Source organism: Nelusetta ayraudi, unplaced genomic scaffold (genome assembly GCF_046127955.1).
Source record: "Nelusetta ayraudi isolate G7.1 ecotype Tasmania unplaced genomic scaffold, CSIRO-AGI_Nayr_v1 ptg000097l, whole genome shotgun sequence".
NCBI lineage: Eukaryota > Metazoa > Chordata > Actinopteri > Tetraodontiformes > Monacanthidae > Nelusetta > Nelusetta ayraudi.
Genome location: NW_027466147.1, coordinates 4,480,754 through 4,494,299, shown reverse-complemented (window position 1 = coordinate 4,494,299; position 13,546 = coordinate 4,480,754). Strand labels below are relative to the sequence as shown.

General features: G+C 46.6%; 1 protein-coding gene across 1 annotated transcript; it reads left to right on the top strand.

Annotated features, from left to right (window-relative positions):
• The first annotated feature begins 36 nt into the window (after window positions 1-36).
• Window positions 37-13,406, top strand: fbxo38 (F-box protein 38). Its single transcript, XM_076048080.1, has 21 exons — window positions 37-195; window positions 1,593-1,828; window positions 2,058-2,191; window positions 2,281-2,444; window positions 3,098-3,263; window positions 3,382-3,657; window positions 4,395-4,488; window positions 4,753-4,883; window positions 5,202-5,372; window positions 5,466-5,608; window positions 6,252-6,390; window positions 6,812-7,000; window positions 7,146-7,298; window positions 7,874-8,461; window positions 8,695-8,795; window positions 9,175-9,277; window positions 9,481-9,647; window positions 10,494-10,639; window positions 11,680-11,783; window positions 11,964-12,077; window positions 12,900-13,406. Exons 2-21 carry the CDS (start codon window positions 1,656-1,658, stop codon window positions 13,076-13,078), a joined length of 3,435 nt encoding a protein of 1,144 aa, XP_075904195.1. The 5' UTR covers window positions 37-195; window positions 1,593-1,655; the 3' UTR covers window positions 13,079-13,406.
• Window positions 13,407-13,546: the final 140 nt, after the last annotated feature.

Sequence of the window (13,546 nt, the reverse complement as noted above, 5' to 3'; positions counted from 1 at the left end):
AGCAGATGGCGGCAGTGCAACATCACGGATGCAAACTGCCGTTAAACACCAAAGAAGAAACGGGGGATGAGGAAGAAGAGGAAGAAGAAGAAGAAGAAGAAGTTGGGGGGGGTTACAGAGGGATGCTGGTTTCGTCAATAAATCAGATGTAAAATGAGCATTTTCCCAACCTGACAACTAAATACAAGCTGACTGGTAAGTAGCGAAACACGCCGTGTTAAACTACTTTAGCCGTCGTCTTTGTTTGGTGGTTATTTCTTGCTGTTGGACTGCGAACAGGTAACGCTTTTGTTAAAACAGGAGAGGTTGAACTTTACAAGCTTGTCAACTTTGTGAAATCCTTTTGTAAATTCCCCAAAACAACACGGCTTCGCATATTCGACACAGTTAAAAGCTGACGACTCTCAAATACGTCCGTTTGTACAGCATCTTTTCTTTGACCAGACACACACAGCGATCGTCTCACATTTATTCGATTTATTTTGTTATTTAAAATAAATCGGTAATTGTGCAACCGTGACACGATCCCTAAAGGTTGTGTTTTTGTTGTTTTTTTTGCGCTGGAATGAGTGCAAAAGTGCGCCTGACTTGCGCTGAACGGGGCGGCAGCAGCAGCAGCAGCAGCAGCAGGAATGGGTCGCAAGCGAAAAGACCTCCGACACAGGAAAGACACACATTGTTGTTGTTGTTTATCTGCTGCCCCGTCCTTGAGTTGTATACGAACGCATGGATTTGTCATCGCAATTGTGTTGCCACGAGGCAGGACGTCACTCCCACTGAGGACAAAACGCCCTACGTCGAAAACTACGTGTTTTCTTCGTCATGGTTTGTTTTGTGTTGAGAGAAAGAGACGAAACGATTGAGACCCCCATAGGTGCGTGCGTATAGATGTAGATATAGAGAGACATAAGACAATACTCAATCTTCACAATGCATCCAAATTCAAAGACAAAGAGACATCGTTGTTGTTGTTGTTGTTGTTGTTGTTGTTGTTGTTTTTTTTTTTTTAGTTATTATTATTATTATTTTAGAGATTTTATAACAAAAAAAAAGCAAGAAACATCAGTTTTGATACAAATGAAATTGAAAAACAAAGAGAAGAAGCTCAGAATAGTTTACTGTAGTTGACTGTAGTTGACTGCTTGATTTTTGGAGGCAATACATGTTTTCTGTCAGTCCAAGAATCCTTTAAAGTGTGTTTTCTGACAACACACACACACACACACACACACACACACACACACACACACACACACACACACGTACACGTGTGTATGCATATTTATTTATATATGTATATTCACATACATATGTACATGCGTGTGTGTATATATAAGTATATTTTAAATGTGTGAACAAAAAAGCATCCCATTATAATGCTTTGAATTCCTGTGTGCTGACTGGTCGGCTGAAGGCGTGTTTCTCCTTTGTTTTCCAAACTAAGCAAAGTCGAGGTTGCTGCGGTTTCATAGAGAACTTGTAGACACAAGTATTCGGTTGTGTCTGTTTAAAATTATTCGGTTGTGTCTGTGATTTTTAAAAATTTAAAAATCACTAGACTTGACCGGTTTTCTGACGCCATGTCTCCACAGCCGGGCCTGGTTTGGTGACATAGTGCAGACTGCCGGTGGCAGAGAGGGTCTGTGTGCTTCAGAATGCACAGCGTCGTGCCAATGAGTCCCAGGAAGAAAGCCACTGACCTCCAGCCTGTGGTCAGCAGCAGCAGCAGCAGCAGCAGCAGCAGCAGCTGGGATCGCCGCTGCAGATCCAGCGAGCCCAAAGACTACATGAATGAGCTGTCTCATGAAGTACTCTGTCACATATTCAGGTACTACTTCATAATAGTACATCTCAGATTCTTCTTCTCCTCCTCCTCCTCCTCCTCCTTCTCCTTCTCCTTCTTCTTCTTCTCCTCCTCCTCCTCCTCCTTCTTCTTGCTGACAAGCAGAAGAATTGTAGAGTTTCATTCATTGTGTTGTTTCTTGTCATATGATTTGATCACAAGCCCAGTTTGTCACATATGTTGGAATTCTTCTTCTTCTTCTTCTTGGTTTCAGGTACCTGCCTATGAAGGACATCATGTGCATGGAATGTCTCTCCAGAAAGCTTCAGGAAGCGGTGAACTTGTACTTGCGCGTGGTCAAAGTGGTGGACTTGTGTGCCCGTCGCTGGTGGGAGTACATGCCATCAGGTATGACCAGCGCCAATGACCGCAAACACGGAGCCCTGGTGGAGGAGGCTGGTATTGAATCTCATCAGGAGGTCTTTTCCATTTGGAAGGGTTTACAGACAGGAGCTTCCTGGTGCTTCTGAAGAAGATCCCGGACCTGGAGCAGCTGTACGGCCTCCACCCTCGGTACCTGGAGAGGAGGCGAGTGCGAGGCTACCAGGCTTTCAGCATTCCTGGAGTCCTGGAGGCTCTTCAAGTCTGTCCCAGTCTCGTGGTCAGTGTGCAGGCTCATTCTCTTCTTTAAACAAATATTCAATAATAGCGAATAATAAAATGACTGATTTTACTTCAAGAACACTGCCAAATTCATAAAATTTATTTTATCAATAAAAAATTAATGAAATAACATTTTTATTTATTAATGAAAAATGATAAAATAAATACAATTTTGAGCCACTGCACATTTTTCACTGGCATGGCACCCTATCAAAAAAAAATAAAAGCCTAATAATGACAGTACGGCCTTTTCATTTATTTACACTGTCTCAGTGTGAAACCTGTGCCTGTTTTAGAGGCTCAACAGCGTCAACAGATTTCTTTTTTATTGTATATCTTGTAACTACTGTATAGTTTATGTATAGTTTATTTTTTATTCTTCTATTTTCACTTTGTATATTGCTTTTTGACTGCTGCAACAGTCTAGTTTGGCATCAATAAAGTTCAATCTAATCTAATCTAATCTAATCTAATCTAATCTGATCTAATGTAGACCTATTAGGTGAAACTGGATTATTTTCCACGGCACATTAAGTCACTGAACCATCAGACGCTTTTGCTGGAAGGAGGGAAATATGTATTTAGATGAATGAAAACGAGGGGTGGGGGGGAAGGAAGGTCTTTGTGGCTTTCAATCTGATTTTTTTCCAGGGTGTGGAGACGTCCCACTTGGAGCTGGTGGAAGCCATATGGAACTACATGCCTCACGTTCACATCATAGGAAAATTCCGCAACCGTAATGGGGCTTTTCCAATTCCCGCCGAAAACAAATTATGCATTCCCATCACTGCCAAGATCCAGACCCTGCATCTCGTAGGTGAGTGGAATCCAGCAGCACAGCAGAACGTCCTGCTGGCCATGCTGTGCCTGTTTCCAAAATACTTTTGCTGTTCAACGTACTTGACATCATCTTTGTTTGTTTGTTTTCTTCGCAGGTGTCAACGTCCCAGAGATCCCCTGTGTGTCCATGCTGCGCCACATTTACCTGAAGTGGGTCCGGTTCACCAAGCCGCAGCCTTTCAAGGACTTCCTCTGCGTTAGCCTGAGGACCTTTGTCATGAGGAACTGTGCCGGGCCGACAAACTCCCTGAAATATGTCCCGTTAATCACTGGCTTGGCTTCGGCTCAGCATCTGGAGCAGCTGGAACTGGTGCGGGTGCCCTTCCTGGGAGGGCTGATCCAACACGTGGTGGAGGACAGCTGGAAGTCAGGTAGGAAGAGCGCCTGGCAGCTCGTCTGTTGGCCTAGTCTGTCATTAATGGAGAAAATGAGTGAGCGACGCAGAGTCAATGGCTTCCAATCTCTAGTTAAGTTCAATTATATGATGTTCATCTGTGTGGTGTTAAGTAGTTATGTTCATTTTCATGACATTAAATTAAGTTACGTTAGGTGATGTTAGATTAAGTTAAGTTGTATGGTGTTCAATTAAGTTAAGTAATGCAGTGTTAAGTTATGTGATGCAGACTTAAGTTAAATAATATGCCGTTAATTTATGTGATGTTAAGTAATTATGTTAATTTTCATGACATTAAATTAAGTTCTGTAATGTTAAATTAAGTTGCGTTATGCAGCGTTAAGTTATGTAATATAATTGTAATTATGTTTAATTCCTTGATGTATTATATGTTAAGTTGTTGTGTCAGTTTTCATGACATTAAATTAAATGAAGTTGCTTGATGTTAATTCCAGTCAAGTTAAGTAGTGTTAAGTTATGTAACGTTAAATTGAGTCAATCGATGTTAAACTGGCTAAACTTCAGCATCTAAAATTGCTCTGTGTACTGCCAGGCTCGGTCTCCGAGTGATAATAACATTACAATCTGAGGCTTGTAGTTCACAACTGGCAGCCAGAATGGCTGTCTGTGTGTCTGCCTGTCCGTCTGTCTGTGTCGGCCTCTGCTTTGCTCCGTCTGCCATTCTGTTCTGTTCTCTCTGTTCTGCGTCTCCAGGGGGATTCCGGAACCTGCAGACGATCGTGTTTGGAGCCTGTAAGAATGCCCTGGAAGTGGACCTGGGCTACCTCATCATCACCGCTGCTCGCAGGTACTCCACAGCTCGTCCCTCCCTCCCAGTGTTCATGGCAATCACGTCGAATTGAATTGAATTGAATTGAATTGATTCGTTGTGTTAATAGTCAAACTAGTGTTTAGGAATATTAAAGGATTTGCTATTTTCATTGCAATATTGTCACGAAATATGATACACGACATAAAGATGACGATACGAAAACCCATGTTTTGAGAGGTGAGACCCACACACAAAAAAAATACCCCTGTTTGACTTTTGTCATTTCTGTGTGCCTAACAGGCTTCATGAGCTGCGTATTCAGCCCTCACTAACAAAAGACGGAGTCTTCTCAGCTCTGAAAATGGCTGAACTAGAGTTCCCTCGGTTTGAGTCGCTGCATTTGGGCTACGTAGACGATTTCCAACAACAATGTCAGTCGCTTCTTTTTGGCTAAGTGTATTAACTCCAGTGCATTCTGCATGATGTATTTTGGTGTCCTTTTATCGTCTTGTTCGCCCGTCTTCCCAGCCTCGCTCAACATGACCGATGTCGACGTGTTCAAATGAAATATGTTACATGTCTAATGTTTCTCATGCATGACAAAAAGCAAAGCTTTTGCCATTCGATGCCAACAAGAACACATTTGTGCCTGGGAAATCAGATCACGTCCTCTTTAATGGAATAATGTGGAACAATGGAGAGAAGGTCCCCAGTGAGCCGCTGTGCTTTGTGTGTCCGGGTCGCTCCAGGCAAGATGAGCCACTCGGAGCTGGTCAAGTGCGGCCTGGCCGACGTGATCGAGAACCCGGGGATCATCACCGACGTCGGCTTGAAGATGGTCAACGAGGTCTTCGCCAACATCAAGTACTTCCTCATCTACAACTGTCCTCACCTTCACAATCCTCACCAGTGGATTACAGGTGAAAGCAAAGCACACGCGTCTGATGCGGTCCCACTGTGAGCCTTTCGGACCGGCTGGCAGAAGCGCTGACGTCGCTGCTCTCGGTTGCCAGATCAGTCTCGGTGGAGCCGCCTGGTGGACCTCACGCTGGTCCGCTGTCACGCCATCAAGCTGGAATCCTTCTCCCAGTTTGTGGAGCTACTGCCCAGTTTGGAGTTCATCTGCCTGGACCAGATGTTCAGAGAACCACCCAAGGTACACACACACACACACACACACACACACACACACACACACACACACACAAGCAGATGTGTCATTTGAATGAGTATCAGTACCTGCATTGCAGTACTCACTGATACCGAGTACTTAATGAGGCTTTAATCTGGGGCTGGGCCATTTTGGACAAAAATAAAATCCTGATTTTTTTTTTTCTCTGAAAACCCGATTTTCGATTTTTAAAAAAAATTTTGCCGGTAAATCTCGTTAAATTTGCCACAAAAACGGGACGAGTGCGTGTCGTACGCGAGTTCGGAAAAATAATTTGCTAACAGGCAGTGGCGAGGGCAGCATACGGAATCACTTCCTGGTTTGAACAGCTGCTGTGGCTCGGACAGCTGCAGGTGCGAGTGAACAAACATAGGTAGCCAGTTAGCAGCTTCTCCAGGTGGGAGGGGGACTACAGTGGCCTGGAGGCGCCGACCCGGAAGCGTGAGAGCGGAAAATCGACTTTGCGATTAAAACAAAAATCTGATTTCGATTTAAAATCGAGTCATCGCACAGCCCTGCTTGAATAATTCTTCAACAGCATTCCTCAGCATGTGTTCTTTTTTTTTTTAAAGATGGAGTGAATCCTTCTCTTCTTTTTCCTGTGTGTTTTTTTTCTTCCTGGTTGCAGGGTTGTGCCAGGGTGGGTCTGAGTGCAGGCACTGGTATCGGGGTCTCCTCTGCCCTGGTCAGTAACCAGAGCTCTGACCACGACAATGACAACAACATCCAGAGGCAGCAGTTGGACCAGGATGAGCAGGAACACAATGGTACATATACAGTATATACCATTGTGTATATATATGTGTGTGTGTGTGTGTGTGTGTGTGTGTGTGTGTGTGTGTGTGTGTGTGTGTGTGTGTGTGTGTGTGTGTGTATGTGTATATACATATATGTGTGTGTGTGTATATATACATATATACACAGTGTCTCTGTGTGTGTGTGTGTGTGTGTGTGTGTGTGTGTGTGTGTGTGTGTGTGTATATACATATATGTGTGTGTGTGTATATATACATATATACACAGTGTCTCTGTGTGTGTGTGTGTGTGTGTGTGTGTGTGTGTGTGTGTGTGTGTGTGTGTGTGTATATACATATATACACACACACACACACACACACACACAAAGCAAATAAAAAACTATACCTAGTAGTAAAATATATAAATATATATTTCTGTTTTTCCCCTCAGCACCAATGGATGGTCGACTGGAGGAGGAGGAGGAAGAGGAGGTGATGCTGGACCAGGCAAACCTGGAGGTGGTGCCTCAGATCGCCCTCAAGGGGGCAGAAGAAGAATTGAAAGTGGAGGAATCTGATGCATCTGCAGGTCCCAGCGGCCTCGCTGAAGCTGCTGCACCTCCTGATGAGGAGCAAGCAGGTGCTGTGTGTGTGTGTGTGTGTGTGTGTGTGTGTGTGTGTGTGTGTGTGTGTGTGTGTGTGTGTGTGTGTGTGTGTGTGTGTGTGTGTGTGTGTGTGTGTGTCCTTGAACGACCCTAATCAGAGCTGCACGTTGTTCCCACCAGGTCCCAGTGGCTTGGTCCAGAACTCCAGATCCACCAGTGTGTCTGCACCACAGTACCCACAAGTGGCGTCGGACTCGGACAGCGAGGAAGACGAGTGTTCCGTGTCCAAACTAATACCACCGTCCAGGCTGCAGCCACCTTCTGTCACTAAAGGTACCTGCACAACCCAGAAGACACACAGGCCGCGTCTCAATTCAGGGTCTGCGTCCTTGGAAGGAAGCGTCCTCCTTCTGAAGGATGCGTCCTCCGAAGCAACCCGCCTCCCCGGTAACCACGCGGGACGGTCCGGCCGTCGGCATATTTCCTGGTTGGGTCACCGCCGTTCCCTCCTGCTGGCCGACCCCGGAAGTGACGTTTTCATAGCATCAAGCTAACCGTTGGTTCTCCAGCTAACGATGGCGTTGGATGAAATCAGTAAAAACCCTGCGTTGAAAACTGAATATTTGATGTGAAATTTCACTTCACTTAAATTTATACGTGGTGTCTTTGCCAGTAGATGGCGCTAATTTTAGCTGACTTCCCAGGATGCTTTGCAGCAGTATGCAAAGCATCCTGGGTGCAGCCTTGGCTAACAGTAGGGCGCATTTCCGAGGGCGCATTTGGAGCGTCCTTCGGACTCCTGGGAATTGGGAGGAGCCTTCCTTCAAATGCAGCCTCGGAAGGATGCAGAGGCTGAATTGAGACGCAGCCACGGTCTGTGACCGACTGGCGTGATGCTGCGTTCACAGGGAAAGGGAAAACTCCGGTGCGGCGCAGCAACAAGCTGCCGGCGCCGCCGCCAGCCTCGGCAGACCAGAGCGCCGCCGCCGCCGCCGCCGCCGTCCTAGAACGAAGCTGCGAGAAAAGCTGTCAGGTGACCAGTGAGCAGATCAAGGCCGACATGAAGGCCGCCGCTGAGAAGAAGAGGTGCTCCAGTAAGGAAACCGGCTCCCGGCCCGGCGCCGGGAAGACCGCCGCCGCCGCCGCTCCAGAAGTTAGCGTCCGGACCGCCGACGGAGCTCGGGCTGCGTGCGCGGAAGGCGTGGACCCAGCGGCGTCCAGGCGGCCGCCGACCCCCCGCAGGGAGAGCGGCGCCGCCGCGACCTCCGACGCCACGGAGGACTCCTGTAAAGCACGGAGCGCCGGGAAGAGGGCCAGGGAGGAGGGAGACGCCGGTCTGGACACTGGGAGAGCGGTACAGCCCGGCGCCGGTGAGCAGAACTCGGGGGCTTCTTCCGAACCACCGACGCAGCAGAGATGCAACTACTTTGTCCCGAGACGACCTCTGACCCGATCCTGCACGCGCTTGTCTTCCGTCTCCCTGCTGCCTGAGACAGGTAGGAATTCAACACGCGTGTTCCCACAGTCATGTGTTTTGGGGTTCGCGGTTCGTCGGCTGAAAAAAATAATGTATGCACACTTCAGGAAAAGAACAACAGCGGTCAGATAAAGTTAGATTGAAACGTCTTTATTTCATTTTGTGGGATTCAGTTCCACATACGAGACACAACTCGCAGCTGCGGCTGCAGTTCACTGTAACACCACACGGAGTTTCTGTTTGCTTTTGCAGACTTTTCTCGAGCCAAACCCCGACTGGCAGTGAAGAGGAAACGAATGGCCGATAAATCCACCAGCACCTCCGACCCAGTCACAGAAGACGACCATGTACAGGTACTGCAAAGGAAGCTGCGCACGGATGGAACTGCTGTATTCTCTGCGTATTTCTTAACACGGATGCGCTGTGGTGAATGAATGGCCGAGGTGAAGTCACACACGGGGACAGAAAGAGAATCTTTTTTTTTTTTTTTAAATTTGACTCCCAGACAAACCTCTGCTGCACAATCCAGTGTCGTCTCTCACAAACACCTCTCCAATCCAGGGTTCATACGGACCGTTTGGACCAGCGCTCCAAACGGCCTGAATGAACCCTGCATCGATGGCACAGTCGTCCTCCTTCCTCTGTTACTCCTGTGTTTGAAGCTCCTTTCGCTGCCTTTGCTTTGCTGTTGTGGCTCCACGTGAGAGACCCCGGCTCCTCTGGTCTGTGCAGGTTTTGACTCTGAAGAGTAAGAACCTGGTGGGCATCACGCTGACCAACTGTGGAATCACCGACCTGGTCCTCAAAGACTGCCCCAAGATGATCTTCATCCACGGTAAGTTTAAGCTTAAGCAAGGGCGCCAAAATCTCCGTGTCTGCACTTTAGCGCCACCTGGAAACACTCACAGGTACCTGCTGGGGCTCGGGTCCTTGACCTCAACGTTTCAGCTGTTCACAGTGACGCGTAGACAAGAGAGAACTGCCTGGTGTGGAGAGACGCAGGCCACCGGTGTGACTCTGTGTCGTTGCTTCTTCCAGCCACCAGGTGTCGAGTGCTGAAGCAGCTGCGGGTAGAAAGCGCCCCCATTGTAAACAGATTTGATTTTGCTCAGTGTAAGAAGCTGGACATGGAGCAGGTCCTGGATCAGATCCTCAGGATACCTGCCGAGAGGAACCGCATCATCTACATGCGGCCCATGCATCAGGTAGGCGGCTTGACATCTTGCGGAGTTGCTCTGGGACGATTGCAGCGGCTGAGCCGTGATTGGCTCTGGTGTCTGTCGTTGGGAAGGGATCTCACTTTCCTGGGACTTGTGTTTTTTTTACATCCGTTTCATTTCTCCAGTGTCAGCCTTTGGTACTGCAGGACACCTGGCTTTCACATCTTGCTACTCGGGCTGGGCCATTTTCATCCAAAATAAAATCCCGATTTTTTTTATTTATTTATTTATTTTTTATTCTCTGAAAACTCAATTTTCCATTCGAAATTCAAGATTTAAAAAAAAATGCATATTTAACGTTTTTTGTAGCGTTAAATATGCTACGCGTGTTTTTTACGCGACTTCGGAAAAATAATTTCCCAGCTAGCGGTGAGGGAGGCAAACAGAATCACTTCCTGGTTTGAACAGCTGCTGTGGCTCGCTAGTGCAGATGCCAGTAAAGGTAGCCAGTTAACAGCTTCTCGAGAGGGTGGGGCTACGGTAGCCTAGAGGCGCCAACCCGGAATAGAGGAAAATGGATTTTTCCGATTTTCCTCTATTTAACATCGTTACCACTAAAAAAAAAAAAAAAAAAAATCTCAAGCTCCCTCAGTAGCACTCACCACCAGATGCTCCATCTGCCTTTATATCCAATCAATGATATTTCCCACTCAGTTAGCTATGATGAGCTATTAGCTGTGGAACAGGTACGAAAAAAGCTACAATTGCAATTTGCAGGCGTTTCCATTGGAACGGGTGCGAAGCTTCACAAGCTGTGACTGCGGTCCCAGCCGCGGTCCTCCGGCTTGTCTTTGCCATGGCTTGACTCCGCCCTCCTTCTCCCTCTCGCAGATTGACACGGTCACGCTGGAGCACCAGCTCTTCCAGGGCCCGTACCCCTACCACATCGCCCTGGTGCACGAGTTCAGCAACCCGCCAAACATACGCAACAAAGTTCGCATTCGCAGCTGGATGGACACCATTTCCAACATCAGCCAGTGAGTTGCAGCCGAATCCCAGCGTCGTCCTCTCTCTGCCCCGACGACTTCTTCTGCTCCTGCTTCTCTGTCGCTCTCAGACAGTTTGCACACGGCTGCGATGCAAGTGCTGCATTAGAGGCTCATGACTGCGTAGAAGAGAGGGACCAGCAGGCTTTAGCTTTAGCTTTAGCTTTAGCACGCTAAGGAACAACCACCTGCTGTGCTGAAGCCTGTTGGAATGGTTTCTCTCCTGTCTGGGCCAGGCGTGGGCAAACTACGGCGCCGGGGGCCATTTGTGGCCCGTTGAGCTTTTTAATCCGGCCCGCAGAAGTTGAAGAAATTACAGGAACTACCTGACAAATGAGAATATCTCTCGTCTCAATATATCTAAGTAAAAGTTGTTTTATTTTGGCAATTCAACATAAAAGATGAAAGCGACACATTGTATTGAGCCATTCCACGCACATTGACGTCTCCAGCAGTTCCTTGTTGTAACTTTGCTGATTCAGATTTTCAGCTTATTAAAACCACAAAGCCACAAACTCAGGAAATTATTATAAAATTTGAGTTTTTTTTTTTTTTTTAAGCTGCAAGACCTGATCAGCAAAATGCAAAGAAATAAAAACTTGAAATATATTGATTTGCATATTATTCCTTTATATAATATGTCACATTCACCTTTTAAGTTGAATTGCAGAAATACTGCAACCTTTTCAGGAGATTCTAATGTTCTGGGTAGCACCTGTACATTGAAAGTAGCCCAGTGTTTTCAGAGTCGTGTCAATAAAGAGCCAAACAGCGTGGGGCTGCAAAGACGCTGGCTTTTCTTCGTTTTCACAATTGACATTAAAGCACGTTCTCTACACCCCCCATGATATATTATTTTCTCCACTCCGTCTGCTGCTGCTGCTCCGGCCCCTCGGGTCAGATTTTAGAACCCATCGTTGGGGCCCCACCAGTCCAAAAAGTTTTCCCCGCCGCTGCCTGATCCCTGACCCCTGACCTCAGCCTTCAGTACTGATGCAACCCTCCTGCTTCTGTCTCGGCCTCTTCCTCAGAGAGTTGATCAAGAATGAGTTCTTCCCAGAGGCCACCCGCACAGAGGAGGACGTGAAGAAGTTCCCCAGATACCCCTGGGGCCGGGATATTTACACACTGGAGGGTAAGGCAGTAGGATGGGTGGGGAGGAAGCAGACCATAATTTAATGCAACCTTCAAGACTGCGATGACCTGCAGCACTGACAACCTTCATAGGGGGGGGAGGGGAAACTGAAAAAAAAGAAAGAGCCCAAGCGATGTTGGTCTTCAGTCGCGTGCTGTGTTGTCTTCATGCGTTGTGCAGGGGTGGTGGACGACGCTCCCTACAACGTGGTGACGGACTTCCCCTGGCTCAGGACCCTGAGGACGGCCGACCCCAACTCCTACGCACGCTACGACTTTGAAGACAATGAAAGCAGTGAGTGCATCCCTACGGAGGACCAAAAGTGCCAAAATTAAATGGAGAAATACGTCATTAAATAATTATTTAAATGTGTCATTAATTCATCAGAATAGCAATTCATTTTATGTAAATATATATATACATATGTAATTATTTCACTATTTAATTCATTATTTCATGGTTGTGTTGCAGCGCTTCATGAATTTATTATATCTGTCGAACCCGCCCATCAGAGACGGTGGGCGGGGCTAACCCCAACCACCGGTCCGTGGGTCATTTGGTACCGGGCCAGACTTCTGTTCAATGAATCCCATTTCATTCATTATCTGAGTCTGAACAATTTTATTTTGAAAAATGATATACGATGGTGGAATCAGGACCAGCTGACTCCGAGCATGTAGCGGCGTGTGAAGCAAGAGGAATTTAATGAAATTGTCGGAGTTATTTCTGCACTCTGCGACCAATTATCCGCAATCAATTTGCTTTGACTTGATGTGCAGGGCAACCAATCAGGTGTTAGGATCCGCCCACCAACTTTGATAGGCGGGTTTGACAGACACAATAAGTTCATGAAGCGCTGCAACACAGGACCATGAGATAATGAATTAAGTAGTGAAATAATTCTATATATATTTTTCCATAAAATGAATTGGTGTTCTAATAAATTAATAACACATTTTTGTATTTAATTCAAATTTTAATGACTGTCTTTATTTAATTTTGGCACTGTTGGTCCTCCATACGTCTCCCATGAGAGTTTTTCACAAAATAAAAGCCATATTTCTGGTCGACCGTTAAACGCGGTGACCGCGTGTGTGGAATCTTCTCTTCCGCCAGCCACGATCTACGCCCCTCGACGTAAAGGCCAGCTGTCTGCCGACATCTGCATGCAGACCATCGGGGAGGAGATCTCGGAGCGGCGCCAGAGCAGGATGGGAGTGTTTCGCAGGGTGACGATACTCTTCCTGCATCACTGCGACACCCCTGGAGAACCCGTGGACGACGACTACGTGTAGAGGACGAGGCCTCGGAGGCCTCCGCATTCTGCCGACTGCAAAGCCGCAGAGCCTTAGCACCTGGCACAGGTGTGGTTCTTTCACACCGACGTGCACAGAATAATTTAAACAAAAAAAGTGTTGAGATATCTGCTAAAAAAATAAATACTGTAATAAAGAAAGGTCAGAATTTATATTATTTAGGGTCGTTGAGAGATTCTTCCCCGATAGAATGTACATTTTTTTGGCGGTTTTGGTATTTCAGACAGAAATGTTCTGCGTTTCACAGTGAAGTCGCTCGATTATTGAATCTTTGAAAGATTAAATGTTTTTCAGTTTCAAGATGCAAGACAGACGTTGGTTTTTTTTTTTGTACAACACTCCATCCATCCATCCATCCATTCATTCATTCATCCATCCATTCATCCATTCATCTTCAGCCTATTAAGATAATTAATTAATTAGAATTTCCTTCAGGATAAAGATCTC